The following is a 22956-nucleotide window of genomic DNA, read 5'->3' as shown; positions in this document are numbered from 1 at the left end:
TCGCTCTTGCACCTTTTTCTCAGGGTCATGCTACAAGTCCTTCTGTGGCTCTCCTGGCTTTCTTCTGCCTTCTCTGGGTCTTTCTGTGGTGTTTCTCACACCCACACACGCCTGTGCAGTCCAGTCAATCCCAAGCCCTATGTTTGTTATCAGACTCCCAGGAAACTGCTTAGGTCACATGGATCAACTCCTGCTCCAGCTTTGCCTGTGGCCTGTGTTTTGGGGGGAGGCTCCTATTGCTTTGGCTGTCTGTTCCAGAAAAGAGCTGAGTGCCTTACACATTTGTCCGGAGTGAAGGCCAGCTATCACCTGCACCAGCCTCAAGGCGGTTTCACCCAACCCCCCAGTATAGTGAATATAGTAGTGGGAGGGGAGTGAGGAATGTTTAAAGGCATGGTGGTTTAGGGCACTAGCCCCAGTCCTCTAGAGGCTGGGGCACAGGGGGTAGGGGTGGGGGGGATAAGGAGATCATTAGGGACATGATTTTGGGAGGCCCATCATAATCTCTGGGTGACATTTAGTCATATGACAAAAATCATCATATGAATTAGCAGTCTCTACCATGGAGAGCTCATGGGAGAGATAGGGTGCTTCTAGTCAGAATTAGAGTATGTTACCGAGCTGTGGAAGGTGCCCACAACTGGAATAGCCTGGAGGAGGTGGTACGCAGGTCAGGAGTAAGGTGCATTGGCAGGGCTGTGTGGGGAATGAGGGGGGGTTGAAGGGTGACTGGGACTCAGTGCCATCAGTCCTTCAATACTACATTTCCTCCATACATTCAGCCAAAGAAACCCATGGGCATTATGTCCCAGCTTTGCAGGCAGCTCCTGGGTTACTCCAAGGGGAAAGAAAGCAACGTTGCTGTCCTAGACAGAGTGAAGAGAGCTCCCTTTGCTTTGTGGCTTGATTCACCCCTGTGTGAGCACAGCTAGGGTGGTGAAGAGACGGGATGCACAGCCACAGCTCCATGATTCAGTGCCATGTTGCCCTGGCGTGCGATAGCTGCACGAGGGCAACCCTAGCTTAGGCTTCCACCAGTGGAAGATCAGGCGTAAAGCTTTGCCATGACCCCATTCTGCTCACACCTTGCCCTCAGAACACTCCCTCCTTCCTCTGCCACAGGGTGTGGGAGGAGGGGGGCAGGAGACACATTGCTGCCTCCACCTGCGCAGAGGGGATTCTCCACTGGCCATCTCCGGCTGCTTGCAGTGGCCGTAGCAGACCGGAGAATCCAGCCATTTCTCTTCAGCTGGTGGTGGGGTTGGAGAAAGTGTGCAGCACAGATGGTCACCTACCCTTCTCTGTGGTTTGCTTTGCTTAAGGCCTTTTGCAATTTGAATACAGCAGAGAATCTGATCAAATCGGTGGACTTCAGAGCAACTGTAATTAACCGGTTTGAGGAAGCTACCTTCTACAGCCTGAAGGGTGAGGTAAAGAGACAGCAAGACATTGAGGAACCTCTTTATGTATCTGGTCGGGGCCATCTATGGAAGATGATTTCAGGTTTCCTGTGTCTCCCTCCTATGTCCGTACAACCTCATCCGAAACTAAAAGTCCAAACTACTGGATGGGCTCGCATGCCCCCTTTGCCTTAGGTGGGGCCACTGAGTTGTCTCTCACAGCTATCTTAAATGAGGAGTGGAGGACACAACAGTTTCAATGAGGTTTAACCCAACCCGCTCTCTACTCCCCACCTCCGCCCTTGGCTCCAGCATTGATGTCATGCTAGAAAATGGCAGCTGAGAGCCCCACCATTTTGGAACATGCAGTTGACTGATAATGTTACAAACGGTCTTTGTCTCACTCTTGCTTCCCCTCTGCAGGTCTGTTATAACATGGGCCAAATGAATTTGGCAAAGAAATTTATTGGGAAGGCTTTGATTTTATTAAACAGAAGATTCCCATTTACCTTGATTGGAGTCTTTTTTAAGACTCTGATGGAAGTGCCAAAGCACACGTCTCACCAGAAGAAGCAGCAATTCTTATATAGTCACAGTAAAAGGTAGGAAGTAGAACTGGAGTAAAACCAAGTTGGGTGGATTTTACTTTAGTCTCTGGTTGTCATTTAGACCTCGATCCTGCAAACACTTAAGCACATGCTTAATTTGAAGCATGTAACTTGCATGCTTCAAATTAAGCATGTGAAGAGTGGGGGTTTTAAAAAGTGGTGTTTACACACTCTAGGGAAGAGGGAATTACAGATACGTGCATTCCCAATGGTACAGTACTTTAAAGCAAGGCATTTATTTTGGAAAACAGGAATCGATTGCAAAGAAATGCATTTGCTTTTGAGAATATTTTTATACTCCCTGCTACTGCTGAAGGCATTATTTCCAAATGTTGGCCTGTCCTTGCTAACCAGCCTCGTCATGGGAATGCTCATATTTCAGTCTGGGAACAGTGCTTCAATTTACCTGTTTGTGATAAAAACGGGTGCAACATATGTAAACAAGTTTGTAAGGTTTTTATTTGCACTGTAAATAATCTACCTGAACAGTGCCAATGCTTTAACAGAATGTATTCTACTGCATGGCTGCGTAATGTGTTTACGAGCATTCTTTTAGGTTGTGGAGCAAGAAGTCATCATCTTAGTGGTTCGGGGATGTCCTAGGTGAAGGGGCACCTGAGATTAGGAGAAGCTCTTTTGGGAGCCATGGGCTTTGGGGCCAATGGGGGCAGAGGGAGCAAGGAAAAGCATCTGGTGTTATGGAGAGACCCTTTGGGCCGTGCAGGATAGTGTTGTTGGGGATTCAAGCAGAGAGAGAGAGAGATGAGGCGGTGGGGGTATCAGCATGAGGGGCTGGAGGTACCCAGGAAGGGGAGATATCAGAGTGGGGTGCATAATGGGGGAGGTGCTGTGGAGGGGGAAGCTGGGGGAGATGAGGGAGGCCCAGTGGAGGGAGGCAGTGGTGGAACAGCGGGGGAGGGGTTGGTGGCAGAGGTCAGTGAGGCAGCCCGGGGTACCAGGTGGTGAGGGTTAAGGCAGTGGAAAGGAGGAAGTGCAGAGGTGAAGGGTTAAGGTAGGAGGGGAGAAGGGGAGTCTGAAGATGGGGTGCTTGGGGGTGAAGGTGAGGTAGTGAGGACAGGTAGAAGTGATGGACAGTCCAGCAGGGGGATTTCAGGAGTGGGGAAAAAAGTGAGCAGGAAAAGGCTGGATTCCAGGAGGGGTTGGTGAGGCCCTGAGGGGTGGGATGACAGAGTTTGGGTTGAGGCACCAGGGGGGAGTCAGGCTGTCTCACCTCTCCCCCAGGAATCCCCAACGTACCTCATCACATTCCCCTGCTGCTGCCACCCTCCTCCTCTGCTCACCTTCTTCCCCATCTCTGCTGGAACCCCCTTCCTGCTGCCGCAACTCCCTCCCACCCCCCCATTACATTCACCTCTTACGGCCACTGGTGGGGGAGATGGACAGAGCAATTCTCTGCCACGAAGCCACCCTCCTTCCTGGATCACCAAAATGTCCTAGCACAACTGCCTTTCATCCGATACCCCTCAATAAAACACCCAACACCTACTTTGGCCTCCCCCTACAGTGTCCCCAGTGGCAGGCTCCCAGCCTACACTGCAGCAGTCTCCAGATGGTGAGTTGAGTTTTCACCCTCCTTCCCGCTCCAGACTTCTCTCCATGTGAAATCCATCCAGACTCCCCAATAGCTCCCCCCTGAGCCAGCTTGTGGTGCACCGCCTGCCAAGATTCTCCTCCCTCAGTTCCCAGTTTCCCCTCTTGCTTTCCCCACACTCACTCCTTCTCTCCCTCTTGCCCCAGCCCTCTTGTTCTCTCTGCCCCAAACAGCCTCCCACCCCAGTCTCTTTCCTCTCCCCCAGCCCTTCCGGCTTCTCTTTCCTTCCCCGAAGATCACCAGTCTCTCAAGCTTTTCTTCATAACATGAACCTTGTTCTTTTGAAATAATAAATGGCAGCCAAGGTTGTCCTGTGATCCCATGACTCCAGGAGCTGGGGCTTTAGGAAAAATGCCATCTATCGCGAGAGTTGACAGCATGGCTTTCCCCATATCCCCCTCACAGCTATCCCCTCTGATGCTCCCCATAACTATGCCCCCCCATGCTTGCGGGATGGTGGAGGAGAAGCGTCTGACCCAGCCAATGGTGCTCCCTCATGCCCTGGCCAAGCTCCTCCTGCTCCCCTCTTCTGACAGAGCAGCCCCTGCTGGCACAGGGCTACAATTGCTAATCCCCCCTAGCTGGAGCCTAAAAGCTGATCTCTAGTGGCCAGGGAAGGGGGAGGGTTCTCAGCATTGCTGCATAAAGCAGCCTCAGGTTCTTCTGTGCTGCTCCCTTCCGCAGCCAGCCAAAGTGGGGGAGCAGATGTCTCCCTTCCTTCCCAATGCCCACAGGTACCCTCAACCTCCCTGCTGCTACATCCACCTCCCTCACAATGCCACCACTCCGTTGACTGACCCTCCCCCAACTGGTACCCCATCATCCGATTGCTACTTCTTCCTTTCCCCTTTCCTGCCCCTGGAATCCTCCATGCCTCCTCTCCTAGGAGGAGGAAGAAATGTCCAGTTCAGGATCCCGCCTCCTCCTCCTCCCACCGCTGCTCTCTGTTTAATTAGTAGCAATAGTGAGATCTTTGTGCTGCTGTGATCTGCTCTGGCTAAAGATGTGTCTCTTGTGTGACAGGGAGAAGAAATTAGCTTTCCTGTACCAGCAGGGCCACTGCCTTTCCTTATTGTGGCAACTTTTCAGCCTGGACACTGCTACAAACAGCAAGAAGTTCTGTCGCCTGGCAGCACTCATGAAGATGAACTCAGCAGAGGAATCGGGTGATGAGAGCCAGGTGGGTCCACCTTCACCACTGGGAACCCACTCCTCCTGCCCCCAAAGAAGAGGAAGTAACTAGCAGCACTGGAAATAACTGTGGTGACAGGACACACCCTGCCCAAAGGGGATTGAAGAGTCCTGACTGTTATGGAGCAGATGTCTGATTTCAACAAGCAATGGGTTGACCTGTAAAAGCTTGCTTTGGATAATCATCCCAATGTTCTGATGTTTTTCTGAACCTCATTCACACTGTCTAAGCCTCTGGGGCTGGAAATCTCATGGTAAACCAGCTTTCTTGTCAGATTTCCAGCATGCCTTGCTTCTTTCTGTCTTGGCTGGTAAAACATGCCCATGGTCTTCTTTGTCATGTTGCAGCACTTCTGCCTCTGGTAAGAACTAGGGAGGCAGAGATGTGGTGAAATGACAAACAATTAAAGTTCACTGACCTTTTTTAAGCCTCCCAAAAGAGTTGATCTGAGGTTCAGTTTCATTTTTTTTATTGTAACAGTTTAGGTTGGTTCTGATTTTGAAGCTATTGCTAATTTCATGACACTAATTTATATTCTGTGCCTGTACAACACCTAGCACAGAGGGGGAATCCTGACTGGAGCCTTTAGATATGAGCATAATAAATGTTAATATTAATAATCCTAATTTTTTTTAATGGTCAGTGTTGTAAGAGAAAAAGGAACAAAGAAATGTGGGGGTTTCTGGTTCATCCATGTGTCCCTTTTGAGCCTATACCAGATAACGATTCAATCAACAGTTTCAGGCTCTTGTTTTTTCTTGTTTTGAACATTTTAGATCATTTCATCCTATATGGAATTCTCACTCTGCTGCCAGATGATGGGTTACCAAGATGAATGGATGAAATATGAGCTGATGGCCATCCAGCGTAGCTCTCACCTCCAGGTTATCGGAGGAGGGCTATTAACAACAGTTAAATTAGCACAGTCATTGGCCTATATGAAGCTCTGCTTGGGTAACCTGCCCCTATCTATTCAGTTAGGTAAGTCTGCTTTCATCGTATACTGTGAAGAGAAGGTGTCAGTATTAAGGGAGAGACACTTAATACATTTGTTTTCTCCACAGGCTATCGAGCCCATGAAATGTGTGTGCGTCTGAAGAAACCGAAGCTGGACTATCTGGTTCTCTGCATGCTCTTCAAAGCTCTCTTTCTGAGCATCAGGTATGATGCAAATTTATGTTCCCGTATGGATGGGCTAAGGAGAATGGTGTATGGAGAAGAAATCTAATAGGGAACTGTGGGAGGTCGATGGAGACACAAGTATAGTAAATATAAAGAAATCCCAATGACTTCAGTGGGCAAGGCATGTGGTTACAATGACAGAAGACAGACCAGTGTCTCTAGGAAGGATGTTTAAGGCCCTGTATAAATCACGTTTTTTTTTTTTAAAGAAAATTCCCGACAGTTTGCAAGGAATGAATTTGATAAGTACATTTAGTCAATTGTAAGGAAAAATATGTAACAGATCACGGTTTGGGGGCATTTTCTCGATTTCCATGTCCTCCACAAAAATGTGATTTACACAGGGCCCTATTTATGGTGTCTGACCTTATGGCTGACCAAGGAGGAGATGGAGGGATAATATTGAGCCATACCTAACAGCTCTTAATGTGAATTACTATCGATGATAACAATGTGCCCTTGACAGAAAGAGGTGGGAGGCACATTATGAGGGCGACCAAGGACCTCCCTGGTCTATAGAGCCAGGAAGTGAGGAAGTATGGACAGGCTAAGTTTGCCTTTTTGCTTTGGTTGGCTGGTACTTTTTTTCTGATGTGAATTTCTTCCTCATGAGGAGGTTGTTTGGATCCCCATACTTGGGATGCAGGTACCTCTGTCACATGGCTCAGAAGTGTCAACTGGAGTCATGTGGCAGCCTTATTTCCTCCCTCCCCTGGCAGATTAAAAGACTGGTCTGTCTTTTATTAGACATCAATCTATAAGAACTCTCTCTGAGCCACAGTGGCTTCCTGAACACACTTGTTCTCACAACTGTTCCTTTTGCCGGGGCATGTTTGTCTGTAATAATAGGTTGGCCACCTGGCTTCTATATGCACTGCTCCTGGTGCTTTTCCTTGTCAATGACCAGCTGGAAAGGCAATTAACTATCCACAGTGGACCTTGCAGACACTTATATGCACATAGGGATACTTTGCGCACCTGGGAAGGACCACAGTGGAACGTCTCTATCCACTCAGTGTCTTGTCAGGCATCCTTGAAGCCCTTCTCCATAAGCTCGTTCACCAAAGATCCTTGGAGAGAAAAATAGGCTAGATATATGAGTGGAATGATGGATGGGAGAATAGAGAATGAGACATGGAAAGAGGAAAGGAAATAAAGGGATAGGGGAGAAACACCTCAGAATAAAATGAGTCGTGCAATAATTCTCCATGATGTCTAGGTACCAAGATTGTGTGCGAGTACTGAGCTGGCTGGAGGAGTTGGTTGTTGAGGAGGAGAGAATCATTGGGATGGCTTGTTTCTTTTCTTACTGTTTAGAACTCTTGCTTTATGCTGGTAAGTACTGGGTAATGAGGACAACAGATAAAGGCGTGCTTTGCAAAGACACTCCTGGACTGGGACGGTTGCCATGTCAACCCTGCCAAAAAATGATGGCGCCATTCTGGCATCTCGTTTGTGGTTAAACTGCAATTGACATGCTTTTAAAGAAGAGAGCTAAAAGGTTTAACAGAAAAGGGGTTGTAGCTCCGATGAGGGGATGTTGATATCTGTGTGAACGTTGACGCTTTTGGGATATTCTCATATAAATCTGGAGCCTTATACTGGGAGGTGGGAGGTTGTAAAGTTGGCCAACAAATTTCCTAAGGCTAACTGGGGTTCTGCAGACTTCACTCAGCCAGCGTGGAGGAATTCCCCTCATCTCTACCCCAATCACCCTGCTCCTTTTAGCCCCCTGCCACTCCGCACATCTAAAGCCTTGTGTACACTTAAAACCTTTGCCAGTATAACTATATCAGTATGGCTGAATTGGCAAAACCCTGCTAATAGAGATGCTGTTATACCAGCAAAAAAATTCTTTTGCTGGTACAGCTTATACCAGTTTTGTGAATGACATAAACTGTACTGGCAAAAGCCCTTTCCCTGCCCAGTATAGCTGCTACATGCTAGGGCTTTGGCTGGCACAGCTATCTCATTAAAAAAAATCACTCCCCTAACTGACTTAACTAGGCCGGTAAAACATTGAATTGTAGACCTGGCCTAAGGTCTCCAGGACCACAGCTCCCTTTGTACAGACTTCAGAAAGCCCACAAAGTGAGGGGACTGGGTGAGAACAGGGGGCTTGGCTGGGAGATTAGGTGGTCACTTCACACCACCTTACAGTGGGTTTCCTGAGGTCTGCAAGAGGGGAGAACTCCCTTGTGAACCTTTGATTGGCGGTGGGAAACCTTTTTCTTTGACAAGTCTAGCCTCTCTACTGATCTGACTATGCTGTGAGCTCTGCTTCTGCATGGGAAAGGGCTAGAGACTTTCCTTGTAGTGAAAGTCTAGGGCTCCAGCAATCCTTTTACATGCAACACCAAGCTAGCCAGTGTAGGAATGTCTGTTCCTTGGAGTATCCATTAAACATGTTTAATAACCTATTGTAGGTTACTCTCACAATCATGCTCAAAGGCAGTGATCTGCTGAAGCCAATTCTCTTTGGGTTTTTGGTTGTAGTTATCTGTTTATTTCCCCTACAAAAGTGGCAAAAAAGTTGGAAGAATTTGAAACTCTCTTTTTGCTCTATAGTTTAAGGAGGTCTTCTTTCAAAAACACCTTTTAGAAAGAGAGGGATGGATAATGGGACCCAAGTGGCAACCTTCCTTATGGAAGGACTGCTGCTGCTCCACAATATAGGAATTGCTTTGCCCATCCCCGCATTGCATCCATTGTGGAGAACAAATGTAACTCACACACCTCCTGAGCATAGGCGTGCGCAGCTCATTTCATTAGGGTGTGCACCCAGGGAGCCCCGCCCTAGCCCCGCCCCCACCCTGCCCCCATTCACTCCCTCCTACTTCCCGCCCCCTGACTTCCCCCCTCAGAACCTCCAAGTCCCCCTGCTCCTTGTCCCCTGACTACCCCTTCCTGGGACCCCTGCCCCTAACTGCCCCCCAGGACCTCACCCCCTATCTAAGCCTCCCTGCTCCTTGTCCCCTGACTGCCCCCCAGGACCCTACCCCCTACCTGTCCCCTGACTGCCCTGACCCTTATCCACACCCCCGCCCCCAGACAGACCCCCAGGACTCCCACGCCTATCCAACCGCTCCCCGCCCCCAGACAGGACCCCCAGAAATCCCGACCCATACAACCCCCCTGCTCCCTGCCTCCCCCAACACCTCTCCACACCCCTGCCTCCTGACAGCCCCCCCCAGAACTCCCGACTCATCCAACCCCCCCCAGCTGCTTGTCCCCTGACCACCCCCTCCAGAGACCCCCCACCCTAACTGCCCCCCAGGACCCTCCTTACTCCCTGTCCCCTGACTGACCTGACCCCTATCCATCCCCGCCCCCTGTCAGACCCCGGGACTCCCATGCCCCATCCAACCCCCCTGCTCCTTGACTGCCCCCTCCAGAGACCCCCCTCAACCCCTAGCCACCGCCCCAGGATCCCACCCCCTATCCAACCCACCCTGTCCCCTGACTGCCCCCACCCCTTATCCAACCCCCCTGGTCCCAGACCCCTTACCATGAGATGAGGCTCCTAGCCGCCCCGCAGAGCCAAACACTGCCCCACGGGAGCGCACAGCCCCGGCCCCCAGAGTGCTGCGTGCGCAGCGGCATGGCTCCAGGGGAGGGGGCCTGGGAGCGCAGACCCTGTGGCTTGCCGCGCTGGGAGAGGGGGGCAATTTGCCCACCCCTGCATTAGGGTGTGCCTGGGCACACCCGGCACACCCCGTGCGCATGCCTATGCTCCTGAGTGTGGTATTCTGTCCCATCTAGTGGCACTGAGACCACTTAGAGCGAGAGTATGAGTCTGCTCTACAACCTTAGCTAACAGGCAGTTGGCTTTTAGCTCATGCAGTAGAGGCTCATGCACTAAGCTCCAGAGGTCTCAGATTCGATCCCAGCTGCTGACAATTGGGGTCTGTCGGTGTTACAGAAACATGGGCAGTTTAAAATGGACTGCATGCTTGGGTGATGATGCTTTCATTTTTTCTGCCCAGTATGGGGTTTCTCCCCTTGCACTAGAGACCACTGATACAGAGCCTGTGACAGCCCCAAGGGGCTCAGTTAAAACCCCAAATCTTGCAGCATTTCTTTTAGATTTTCATTGAGATCTGAGGATTTTTTATGCCAGGTGATTCAGCTACTTCCAAGATCCCTCTTGACTATCTTTGTACTTATGGTAGTTTTAGAATAGGGAAATACACCCCCACCAGAAGGGGAAACAGCTTCTCTAATGCAAATTTCTTTTACAGGATTTTCATTTAAGTCATTTAAAGAGTGCCTGGAATTCATACAACGCAATGAAACAAACTGCATCCTTATGTCTCAGAACAGCATCATGTTGGGGCTGTATTCATCCCTGGCCATTTGGTAATATACAAAGTCTCCTCAAAATTGCTTTGCTGTGTTACTGGTTTAATCTTTATTTTGCCATATGGGGGGTCGGAACTTGGAAACTTTGGGCCGGATTCTGCCATCCGTACTCACGTTAAATAGCTCCTTAGTCCATGAGTCCTGTTGAAATCAGTGTGACTACTTGGCTGATCAGGTACTTCTCAATATGAGTAAGGGTGGCAGAACTGGGCCAGTTCTACTAGAGGACTGAATGGGGTATTGATGAGCCTTAAGGCCACCTTAGCTCGGGGGGTGGCTGAAAAGTTTTTGTCATCCTGGCACATACCTCGGATGGATAATTTTAGGTCCAGTAAAAACATCTTTATTTTGCATTAAATTATTATAATCAACATCGTTGTGCCTAGGAGTCCTAGTCATGAACCAGTACCCTGCTGTGCTCGGTGCTGTACGAACACAGAATAACGAGACAGTCACTGCCCCCAAAGTACAATCTAAGTTGGTGGTAATCATATCTCATGCTTTGCTGCATGCATTAGGAAGAATTCCTCTGCCCATTGTATAGCACTGTGCAGGTAGCTAGATGCAGCGTAAGTTTTCCATATATAGATCGGTGCCACTGGCTGGTCCAATAGTCCAATCCCCTACAGCAAATCTTATGTGGATCTCTCTCTTGGTGATCTAGGTTTGCCAGACTTCAGCAGTGGGGCAACTTCAAGGAGCCTTTTGAAAAGGCCAGAAGGTTGCTGAGGAGAACTAGCGCCTCATTCTTTGCTACCAGTGGATTCTGTAGATTCTTGGAGTGTGAGATCCTTATGCTACGGAAACACATTGAGGAAAAGCCTAAATTGGTCCGGGAGACTCGTACTAAGACGCTAAAGGTGAGAGGGAGAAGGAGATGTCCACATTATGTGGAAAGACTGTAAAATGCAATACATCTGCAAATGGAGGCTGGATATCTCCTGATGGCTGCTAGACATGGAGGGCCTGATCCAAAGCCCATGATGTCAGTGGGAGTCTTTCCACGGGTTTCAATGGGCTTTGAATCAGGCCCATTGGGAGCAGCCATCTGTCAAGTTTCCCTACACACCTCTCTTTCAGACACTGGGCATTATGATAGGTCAGGATGGGCAGACTAGGGGAGTCCAGAGTCGTCGTCTAGTGGTGTGTGGGTGGTCTGGTAACTGGGAGGACAGTTGGTATTACAGGCAGTCCGGGGCAATGGTCAGAGTTTTCGCAGGGGGGTCTGTAGCCAGGAGATACAATCGAAGGGTTTGGGTTGGCAAATAGTGCAGTCAGGCAAGGCAGAGTCAGGTGAGACAGTACAGCATCAAGGCAAGGTCAGGCAAAACAACAGGGCAGCAAGGTGGTCCAGGCAGTAATGGCCTGCTGCTCAGACAGCTTCCTCTTCCTGTTGGGGTCTTTATATAGTCCAGGTGCCCAGTGAGAATGTTGTCAGTCCAGCCAATCAGGGGCCTAGCTGCTGTGGGGCTGTAGGTCTTTAGCACCAAGGCTGTCAGTCAGGGGTAGTGGTTCAGCATGCTGCCATGGTGCGGACACTGGGGATACCTTTTAGGGACCCAATGGACTTGGATTCAATACCAGGGTCCTGACACCTGCAACACTCCAGCCCTGTGTATCTACTCAGCTCTACTAGCCTTGGTCTCCTCCCTTGAATTGCCTAGTTCCCTGTTCGGGCCCCTGTAATGGTTTTAATGGCTGTTCAGGTGGTGGTTTGGTTTTGAAATCCCTTCAGTGCTGCACTACAGCTCAGCATGAGCAATAAGCAATGCAAAGCCTATTACAAGTGGAGCGGGAGGTTGATCATAATTTTGCTTCTTTCCAGTTGATTCATCCAAAAATTGATGGCAAGAATTGCAAAAACTCTTTTTTCCCCATAATACACTACAATGGAGAGGAGGGGAAATCCCCAGACAAAATGAAGTGCCCCCAAAGCACACATAGACACTTCTATTTTTGGCATGGAACGTGGAAACTGGTCAAAAGTGATGTTCTATATTTGTATGTGTCCAGCTGTGCAAGGGAGGAGGGGAGAAGGCATTGACATTTTTGCATTGTGCAGCTAGGTTTATTTCTACATTGTAGAGTTTGTAGGGGAGACAGAGAAACTTGAATTTGATGCAATAAGAGGCAGGAAGCCAGTGGAAGGACTCAGAAAGTGGGGGCAACCCTTGATCAAACAGCAGTAGTTCATTATCATAGCCCTTCAACAATATGTTTCCAGAGCCAGTAATTGATGCACATTTGTGGGGTGAGAGAACCATGACAGATTATTCAGACATTGTGAGGATGCGGAAAAAGATGCTATTAAGGCTGTGACAGATGTCCCCTCGTCCCCATCCCACTCACTTTGCAAGAAACATATCTTTAGGATCCTCTCAGAGTGGCCTCTGGACAGGAGGTAGAAGAGAAATCAGCCACACAGAGTGCACAATTCCCAAAGAGGAATTGTCCTGTAGGTCGGATAAGAGACTATTGCAAAGCCAAGTTAGTGAGTGCTGCCTAAGTGCATGATCAAGACGAGTTCAGACACTCTGAATCTTCCTGGTTTTTATCTCACCCCTGCTACTTTCTATCTCTCTGCAGGTTTCCTGTTTCTTTCTAGCTGACTCTTCTCCTCAGGCATACTGTATTCCTGCAAAGGGATCTCAAAGCTCTGGGATGTCATCCTGACATGAATCTCAATTGTTCTCTTGTTAGGACTTGGACCAGGTTCTCTCTCGATGCTCCACAAGCCCTATCTATTACCCTAGGGTTTACCACCTGAAAGCCTATATCCTCCTGATGTTGGGCAATGAAGAACAGAGCCAAAATTACCTATCCCAAGCATTCCAACTCTGTGACATATATGGAAACCTCCTGGAGAAATCCTGGCTGGAGATCAGCGATGTAAGTCCCGAGAGCTGGTAATCTGAAAGCTCTTTCCTTTGAGCACCAGATGAGCTGGTCTCTGGGAAGGGATTTAGGATTCCCTAGAAGAAAGTGGAGCTGGCTGCAGGTCAATGGCTGCAATATAGATAAAGTCAAGGTGGGGGTTGTGAAGGCAAATGATCGAAATCCTGGATGGAGCTGGTGGGTGCCTGCAGTAGGCTATACCTCCCTAGCACCCCTTGGGGGAAAGGATGGGACCTGTTCCTGTGGCAGAGTCCAGTGCTGTTCATAGCCTCTGCCCCCTTGCCCAGGGGTAGGGGGAATTAAAGTAGCCCAAACAAACAGTTTGGGAAGCCAAAGAAAAAGAGAGCAAAAAAGGGCAAAAGTATCAGCCCTTCTCCTTTCTGCAAGGGCCTGGGTGGGCAAGGCTCTCTAGCTGTTTCCCCAGTCAGCAACCCCTGCTTCTGGGAGTTAGGGACCGCTGCACTGCAGTCCTGCTCCTTCAGAGTGCTGCCCCAAACTGAGCTGGGATCATCCTTTTTAAGCCCCTCCGCCCCATACCTAGGCTGGACAAGGCTTACAGCTGCACTGGCTTGAGGCTGGTTGTGCTGGAGGAGCTCTTTAACTCCTTCCTGACAGGGGCGGGGAACTGCCGCACCACTGTGACATACACCCCAAGCCCACCTAACTGCTAACTTCCACTAACATTTGTGGTATATTCTCAGACAGCCTGGGGCTGGCATGACATTTGGGGACAAGGCTTGGGGAGGAGCACGCGCAGCACCTGATCCTTCACCCTGTTGTGTACGTCCACACCCACCCACATCATCAGAACTCTCCTCCAACAGAATGGAACAGAATCTCTCAAGGACTCCATTAACTGTGCTACTGCTTATCCTGCAGTGGTGATTATTTACAAAACCCAACAAATAGGCTCCCAGCTCTTGCCAGGGTTACTCTGCAGTACTCCTTGTCTACGCTACAGGGAAAAGTCGATCTAAGCTACGCAATTTAAGTTACGTGAATAGCGTAACTCAAGTCGATGTAGCTTAGATCTATTTACCACGAAGTCCATACTACGCAATGTCGACAGGAGATGCTCTCCCATCGACTCCCCTTACTTGATCTGGTGGCGTATAGAAGTCAACGGGAGAGCAATCTGTGGTCGATTTAGCGGGTCTTGACCTGCAAAATTGACCACTGATGCATCGGTCGCCGTGCCTCGATCCCCCGGTAAGTGTAGACAAGCCCACATCTGCCAAGCTGGGGAGTGAGAGCAGCCTGAGATTTCAACCCAAGTGTCTCACTCAGTATTGTGTGAACAGCACTTATCTTGACGTCACTGGACGGTTCTCAGGGCTATGGTTTAAGAAGCATAAAATCCCATTCAAAACATTTAACAGGTTTGGGACCATTTCTAGTACACCACCAACCATTCCAAAATAACATTGCTTCCTGCTCTGTGCCTCCTGGAACTTGTGCTTTGGAGTACATTTTGATGGAAGATCTATAGGAGCATCATTTTTAGGGGCCAGTGGTTTCTCTCTAGTGCAAACTTTATATTTGCAAAATTAAATCTCCTTTTCATGTTGTCCATGTGTCTGTCTACACCTGCCTGCCCATCATGGCTTGGTCAAACTTGTCATGGTTAACATAGCATGTTCTCCCTAGCATGGCCGTAACATGCTCCACATCTACACACACACTTGGGTTTCTATTATGCTATAGACTGTGCTGACCCACCTGTGCTTTTTGAGGTCCACCTTGATCGAGCCTCAGTCATTTTCAGTGTCATGGTGAGCAGAGGGCAATGTTGTGTTAGCCCAAAGAGTGCAAATGGACCTCCCAGTGCAATCCCATACTGCAGAGGTGGCCTGTCTGGACACTTGTCTGCATTCCACTGTCCAGGAGTCAGCCTGGCCAGGACCCACCTACTTGTACAAACAGTGCAGCACACATGGGTGGCCGCTAGCTGCACAGTGCTTCCACAGTGGCAGGCTTCTTCTGGTGATTGATTTGTGATCTGATCTCTACAATGCCTCATTGGATCATAGAATCATAGAATCATAGAATATCAGGGTTGGAAGGGACCTCAAGAGGTCATCTAGTCCAACCCCCTGCTCAAAGCAGGACCAATTCCCAACTAAATCATCCCAGCCAGGGCTTTGTCAAGCCGGGCCTTAAAAACCTCCAAGGAAGGAGACTCCACCACCTCCCTAGGTAACACATTCCAGTGCTTCACCACCCTCCTAGTGAAATAGTGCTTCCTAATATCCAACCTGGACCTCCCCCACTGCAACTTGAGACCATTGCTCCTTGTTCTGTCATCTGCCACCACTGAGAACAGCCGAGCTCCATCCTCTTTGGAACCCCCCTTCAGGTAGTTGAGGGCTGCTATCAAATCCCCCCTCATTCTTCTCTTCTGGAGACTAAACAATCCCAGTTCCCTCAGCCTCTCCTCATAAGTCATGTGCTCCAGACCCCTAATCATTTTTGTTGCCCTCCGCTGGACTCTTTCCAATTTTTCCACATCCTTCTTGTAGTGTGGGGCCCAAAACTGGACACAGTATTCCAGATGAGGCCTCACCAATGTCGAATAAAGGGGAACGATCACATCCCTTGATCTGCTGGCAATGCCCCTACTTATACAGCCCAAAATGCCGTTAGCCTTCTTGGCAACAAGAGCACACTGTTGACTCATATCCAGCTTCTCGTCCACTGTGACCCCTAGGTCCTTTTCTGCAGAACTGCTACCTAGCCATTCGGTCCCTAGTCTGTAGCAGTGCATGGGATTCTTCCGTCCTAAGTGCAGGACTCTGCACTTATCCTTGTTGAACCTCATCAGGTTTTTTTTGGCCCAATCCTCTAATTTGTCTAGGTCCCTCTGTATCCGATCCCTACCCTCTAGTGTATCTACCACGCCTCCTAGTTTAGTGTCATCTGCAAACTTGCTGAGAGTGCAGTCCACACCATCCTCCAGATCATTAATAAAGATATTAAACAAAACCGGCCCCAGGACCGACCCTTGGGGCACTCCGCTTGAAACCGGCTGCCAACTAGACATGGAGCCATTGATCACTACCCGTTGAGCCCGACGATCTAGCCAGCTTTCTATCCACCTTACAGTCCATTCATCCAGCCCATACTTCTTTAACTTGGCGGCAAGAATACTGTGGGAGACTGTATCAAAAGCTTTGCTAAAGTCAAGGAATAACACATCCACTGCTCTCCCCTCATCCACAGAGCCAGTTATCTCATCATAGAAGGCAATTAGGTTAGTCAGGCACGACTTGCCCTTGGTGAATCCATGCTGACTGTTCCTGATCACTTTCCTCTCCTCTAAGTGTTTCAAAATTGATTCCTTGAGGACCTGTTCCATGATTTTTCCAGGGACTGAGGTGAGGCTGACTGGCCTGTAGTTCCCCGGATCCTCCTTCTTCCCTTTTTTAAAGATGGGCACTACATTAGCCTTTTTCCAGTCATCTGGGACCTCCCCCGATCGCCATGAGTTTTCAAAAATAATGGCTAATGGCTCTGCAATCTCATCCGCCAACTCCTTTAGCACCCTCGGATGCAGCGCATCCGGCCCCATGGACTTGTGCACGTCCAGTTTTTCTAAATAGTCCCGAACCACTTCTTTCTCCACATAGGGCTGGTCACCTTCTCCCCATATTGTGCTGCCCAGTGCAGCAGTCTGGGAGCTGACCTTGTTCGTGAAGACAGAGGCAAAAAAAGCATTGAGTACATTAGCTTTTTCCACATCCTCGATCACTAGGTTGTCTCCCTCATTCAGTAAGGGGCCCACACTTTCCTTGACTTTCTTCTTGTTGCTAACATACCTGAAGAAACCCTTCTTGTTACTCTTAACATCTCTTGCTAGCTGCAACTCCAAGTGTGATTTGGCCTTCCTGATTTCATTCCTGCATGCCTGAGCAATAGTTTTATACTCCTCCCTGGTCATTTGTCCAGTCTTCCACTTCTTGTAAGCTTCTTTTTTGCGTTTAAGATCAGCAAGGATTTCACTGTTTAGCCAAGCTGGTCGCCTGCCATATTTACTATTCTTTCTACACATCGGGATGGTTTGTTCCTGCAACCGCAATAAGGATTCTTTAAAATACAGCCAGCTCTCCTGGACCCCTTTGCCCTTCATGTTATTCTCCCAGGGGATCCTGCCCATCTGTTCCCTGAGGGAGTCAAAGTCTGCTTTTCTGAAGTCCAGGGTCCGTATTCTGCTGCTCTCCTTTCTTCCTTGTGTCAGGATCCTGAACTCGACCATCTCATGGTCACTGCCTCCCAGCTTCCCATCCACTTTTGCTTCCCCTACTAATTCTTCCCTGTTTGTGAGCAGCAGGTCAAGAAAAGCTCTGCCCCTAGTTGGTTCCTCCAGCACTTGCACCAGGAAATTGTCCCCTACACTTTCCAAAAACTTCCTGGATTGTCTGTGCACCGCTGTATTGCTCTCCCAGCAGATATCAGGGTGATTAAAGTCTCCCATGAGAACCAGGGCCTGCAATCTAGCAACTTCTGCTAGTTGCCAGAAGAAAGCCTCATCCACCTCATCCCTCTGGTCTGGTGGTCTATAGCAGACTCCAACCACGACATCACCCTTGTTGCTCACACTTCTCAACTTTATCCAGAGACTCTCAGGTTTTTCTGCAGTTTCATACCGGAGCTCTGAGCAGTCATACTCCTCTCTTACATACAACGCAACTCCCCCACCTTTTCTGCCCTGCCTGTCCTTCCTGAACAGTTTATATCCATCCATGACAGTACTCCAGTCATGTGAGTTATCCCACCAAGTCTCTGTTATTCCAATCGCATCATAGTTCCCTGACTGTGCCAGGACTTCCAGTTCTCCCTGCTTGTTTCCCAGGCTTCTTGCATTTGTGTATAGGCACTTAAGATAACTCATTGATCGTCCCTCTTTCTCAGCATGAGACAGGAGTCCTCCCCTCTTGCGCTCTCCTGCTCGTGCTTCCTCCCAGGATCCCATTTCCCCACTTACCTCAGGGCTTTGGTCTCCTTCCCCCGGTGAACCTAGTTTAAAGCCCTCCTCACTAGGTTAGCCAGCCTGCTGGCGAAGATGCTCTTCCCTCTCTTCGTTAGGTGGAGCCCGTCTCTGCCTAGCACTCCTCCTTCTTGGAACACCATCCCATGGTCGAAGAATCCAAAGCCTTCTCTCCGACACCACCTGCGTAGCCATTCATTGACTTCCACGATTCGACGGTCTCTACCCAGGCCTTTTCCTTGCACAGGGAGGATGGACGAGAACACCACTTGCGCCTCAAACTCCTTTATCCTTCTTCCCAGAGCCACGTAGTCTGCAGTGATCTGCTCAAGGTCATTCTTGGCAGTATCATTGGTGCCCACGTGGAGAAGCAGGAAGGGGTAGCAATCCGAGGGCTTGATGAGTCTCGGCAGTCTCTCCGTCACATCGTGTATCCTAGCTCCTGGCAAGCAGCAGACCTCTCGGTTTTCCCGGTCGGGGCGGCAGATGGATGACTCAGTCCCCCTGAGGAGGGAGTCCCCGACCACCACCACCCTCCTCCTCCTCTTGGGAGTGGTGGTCGTGGAACCCCCATCCCTAGGACAGTGCATCTTTTGCCTTCCAATCGGTGGAGTCTCCTTTTGCTCCCTTCCCTCAGATGGGTCATCTAGTCCACTCTCCGCATTAGTACCTGTGGAGAGAACATGGAAACGATTGCTCACCTGTATCTCCATTGCTGGTGCATGGACGCTCCTCTTTCTCCTTCTGGAGGTCACATGCTGCCAAACCTCTTCACAATCCTTCTGTCCCTGCTGCGCCTGCTCTGAATCTTCAGAACATTGTGGCCGTAGAAGCATCTCCTGACGTCTGTCCAGGAAATCTTCATTTTCCCTTATGCAACGCAGTGTTGATACTCGTTTCTCCAGCCCTCGAACCTTCTCTTCCAATATGGAGACCAGCTTGCACTTTGTACAGACAAAGTCGCTTCTGTCCTGTGGAAGAAAGACAAACATGGCACAACCTGTGCAGGTTACAACAGCTGATCGCGCACCTTCCATATCCCTGTCCTCTTAAGAGCTTCCTCGGCTGTTGCAGGAAGTACTCAGAGAAACCTACAGATGAAAGCCTCAGTGAGCTCTCTCCAGGCGAACTCCCAGGCAAACTCCCTCTGTTAGCCTCTGCTGTTCGCCGCTCAGCTGGTTCGCTGCTGACTGCCCTTATATACCAGTCAGGCCCACTCAAGGCCCACCTGGAACAAAGCACTCCCAATTCACACTTTTCAAACAAACAAGCAAGCAATCAAGCACACAGTCAAACTGACCAACTGTCCCAGCAGCAGACACTCAGATACTCACCAACACAGCCCCCCTAATGCAGCACTTAGCGTACCTCCTCTCGGACAGCTCCCAGACAAACTCCCTCTGTTAGCCTGGATCATCTGACCAGGCTGCCAGCTGGCCAGCACTGACATCAGCATGCTCACTGCATTATAGACAGGGCCAGAGCCTGTGGTACCATATGATCACAGCAATCAGGGAAGGTGTATAGTATGATGGCATTTCCCAGCATCTGGCAGAGTTGGACATTCCCTGTACTGGAGACTGCATTATCAGAGCAATAGAGGAGAAGGCCTCTGAATGCCAGGGGGAAGAGGAATCTGATGAAGTGCTTCCTGAGACAGCTGCAGGTTCAACCTGGAGAGCAGGAGAAATGCCATTCAGATCTGGTAAGCTACTTTTTAGTTGTGAAAATGTACCGATGGGCTCTGATTTGGATTGGGAAGGGAATGCATTCCCAGGTTCTCCTGAGTGTGTGTTTGTAAGAGCCTTGCACAAGCCACCCTTCTTTCCCTCCTTCCTTCCTACACCTCCATTGCACGGTCAGTAGGTCCCAGCACACCCAGTCCCCACCCTAATTTCCCTTTCTTGACCCCACACCTTCTGGTTGCCTGGCCTACTGTTCCCAGTAGGGACAGAAATGCCCAGTCCCTGATGAACAGCAGCTGGCTGTTGTCAGATGTCAGACAAGCAGAGAAAAATGTAAAAGGCCCACCAGCAGCAATGCAGAAAGACTTAAAAACAGGAGCATTACTAAAGATCTAGTGCAATCTGGCCAAGACACCTACGTGATAACGTATCTGCTGGGCCATCTGCCCTGAAGCACCTGCAAAGAGGCTGGTATAATTGGAACATACTGCCAGATGGTAGCATGCCTGCAATGCATGAAAATCAGTGCACAGTAATACGCGCTTTCATGGTACACTCCTCTATAGACGGGACATGGAACAAGTGAAGGCAACAAGTGAAGGAACAATGGACATATAACAGTGACAAGCATTCTTACTGGAAGAGTTTTTACCATTGACCGTGTTAGTTTCTGACCTAATTTTAACCCACTCTTGTGAGGTAATGTCAGAAAATATCTCAAAGCCAGTGCTCTAATGTAGCTCTTGCGTTTCTTGACAGAGCCTATTTTCTTCTCCTGCCCAGGGAGCTGATTGGAGCAAATGGCTGGGGTGTATAGTTTGGAATTTAGAAGTTAAGCAAAATGGATACATTTGTCTCATCCCTTGAAAGTACAGTATTAGGCTAAGAAAGGTGTGATGGCTTACTATGGACACAAACTCAAAACTACTTGGTTTGTCTTAACAGGACCTTCTACCATGGCCCCGGCTGCACATTTCTGTTTTGGACCAAGACAACAAAGGCCAGTGTGGGCACTGGAGTTAAAACTCTCCTTTGCCATGATGCCAAGTGCTTTGAGACCACAGTCGACCATGTTGACCAATATTGTCTCACTGTTTTCTTGTGCTCCCCTGTCTGTCTGTATCCACCTGTTGACTCTTGTCTTAGATTGATAGCTCCTTGGGGCAGGGATGGTTTTTCGTTCTGTTTGTCCAGCACCGAGCACAATGAGGCAATACAAATAAAAAATAATAATACTAATAGACAGGCTGACAGCTTTGGGGCCAGGAAGCATCTGCTATTGGCCTTTTAAAAAGACATTGGCCAGAAATATGCTTGGTCCAATCACAGTTGGAGGAGAAGGGGGGAAAAAAGTATGGGAAATCTACAGCTAGGATGGCATATAAACCATGGCTACCTACTTTCATCAGAAGGACATGCCCCAGGAAGAGAGGGGATTTGAAATATGGATGTCTGAGAACTTTTTCCAGACCCAAATGGACACAGGTAGAGTTCTAACCACCTGCGTAAGATCCTTCTCCGGCTCCTTGTTTACAATACTCTGCCATACAAAATGTGGAAGACTTGAGTTTGGAATTGGCCTTTCCAACCACAGGCTCTGCCAGCCTAGCCTGTGAAATTCCACCCCGGTGGCAAATGGAGAGAACAATTCCCCTAGCAAGATGCATTTTTATCATCTTGGAGGACAGTTCTGTGGTTTGATGGTTCTGTTCTGGTGTCATCATTGTAAAGGCAGCTGGCCTGCTTTATTGCAATAAAGTCTTTTGTAGAAAGATAAGTCACTACAATATTTACACTTCCAGTATAGCACCTCTGTAGTGTGAAGCAGGAGTAAATCATCAAATGAAAACCATTCACCTTACACCCTAAAAGGGTGTAAGTAAGGGGGCTTAAGGGGCCTCAACATCCCTGTGTGGGCTATCTGTATCGTGGGTCACAACATGGGGAGCTGAGTAGTTTCAATGGGGTCCTACTTCCCTTCCTACATAGGAGCAGGGAATCCAACACACCAGCCAGCAGTGCTGAGCCAGCATGGAAGGGGAAGAGATCTGTGCCTGGTTTAGGCGTGATGCAGATTACTTCCTTCCCCAAAGCCAGCTGGGAACCAAGGGTCAAATTGCAACTTTCATAATCCGTTTGTTCCCTGGCTTGCTGGTGGGGCAGTGTGGGATAGATAGCGATCGATAGCAAGAATAGGGGCTCTTGTCAGACTTCTCCCCTTCCTGACCATCTTGGAAATGCTGTCTCTGAAGATCCAGTCTCATTCTGGCATCTCGTTTTCCTTTTGTTTTCCCTAGGAGTGGTGGTTCACTGCAAAAGGCCCCATGGAAGACTTATGGCTGAAGGCCGCACCAGATTTTCCCAAGTGGGAAAAAGGAATGACAGAGAAAGACTTTCCAGAGATCCATAAAACCAAGTACTTGCTGCGGGTGCCAGCATTGGATATTAACAATCCTTTCCCAGAACCTGAGATCCCCGATGTCTGAGCTGCATGTAGTTCTGCCCAACTGGAGCACTTTGTAAGCCTTTCTAACCGTCACTGCCCAAATTTGTAAGCATTTATGATATTCCTATGGTACACATAACAACACCTGCTCGCTGCAAAGCCCTCTGTATTTGCTCATCTCTTCCTTTGGTAAATGTAGGTTCTAATGTCTTACCGTGGCTTGCTTAGACCATTTTTCCTCACTGTTAATTAAACTCTGCAGTAGCTCTTCATTGTAGTAATTTATTCCTTTATAACCTGGAACAGAATCTAGTGCTATTCCCAAAAAGGAAAGTGTGATGGGTTGGATCACAGAACCCCCCCTGAGAGCTGCCAACCGATGTGCCAAGACCACTTCTATCCCTGTTTTCCCTGCCAGCTCAGGACTCCAGCACCCTGTCTTGCTGAGCCAGACACTCCCGTCTGCTCCAGCACAAACCCAGGGTCTGAATTACTTGCCCCAAAGCTGCAGGTTTACCTGAAAACAGCTCACAGAAGTGTGCTTATCTTTAGCACTCAGATGCCCAACTCCCAATGGGGTCTAAACCCAA

At 49.1% G+C, this 22956-nt stretch overlaps 1 protein-coding gene across 1 annotated transcript in view; it reads left to right on the top strand.

Moving 5' to 3' along the window:
- Positions 1 to 22406, top strand: part of LOC112107408 (adenylate cyclase type 10) — a 73963-nt gene extending 51557 nt beyond the window's left edge. Inside the window, exons 25-34 of the mRNA XM_026656116.1 lie at positions 1323 to 1430; positions 1824 to 2002; positions 4644 to 4800; positions 5589 to 5793; positions 5877 to 5973; positions 7214 to 7329; positions 10236 to 10353; positions 11021 to 11216; positions 13057 to 13245; positions 22218 to 22406. Of these exons, the coding sequence (XP_026511901.1) occupies positions 1323 to 1430; positions 1824 to 2002; positions 4644 to 4800; positions 5589 to 5793; positions 5877 to 5973; positions 7214 to 7329; positions 10236 to 10353; positions 11021 to 11216; positions 13057 to 13245; positions 22218 to 22406 (1554 nt within the window). The remainder of the gene's footprint in view (positions 1 to 1322; positions 1431 to 1823; positions 2003 to 4643; positions 4801 to 5588; positions 5794 to 5876; positions 5974 to 7213; positions 7330 to 10235; positions 10354 to 11020; positions 11217 to 13056; positions 13246 to 22217) is intronic.
- The last annotated feature ends 550 nt before the right edge of the window (positions 22407 to 22956 follow it).

Source organism: Terrapene carolina, unplaced genomic scaffold (genome assembly GCF_002925995.2).
Source record: "Terrapene carolina triunguis isolate 2854851 unplaced genomic scaffold, T_m_triunguis-2.0 Scaffold212, whole genome shotgun sequence".
NCBI lineage: Eukaryota > Metazoa > Chordata > Testudines > Emydidae > Terrapene > Terrapene triunguis.
This window is presented reverse-complemented; position numbering and strand designations above follow the sequence as displayed.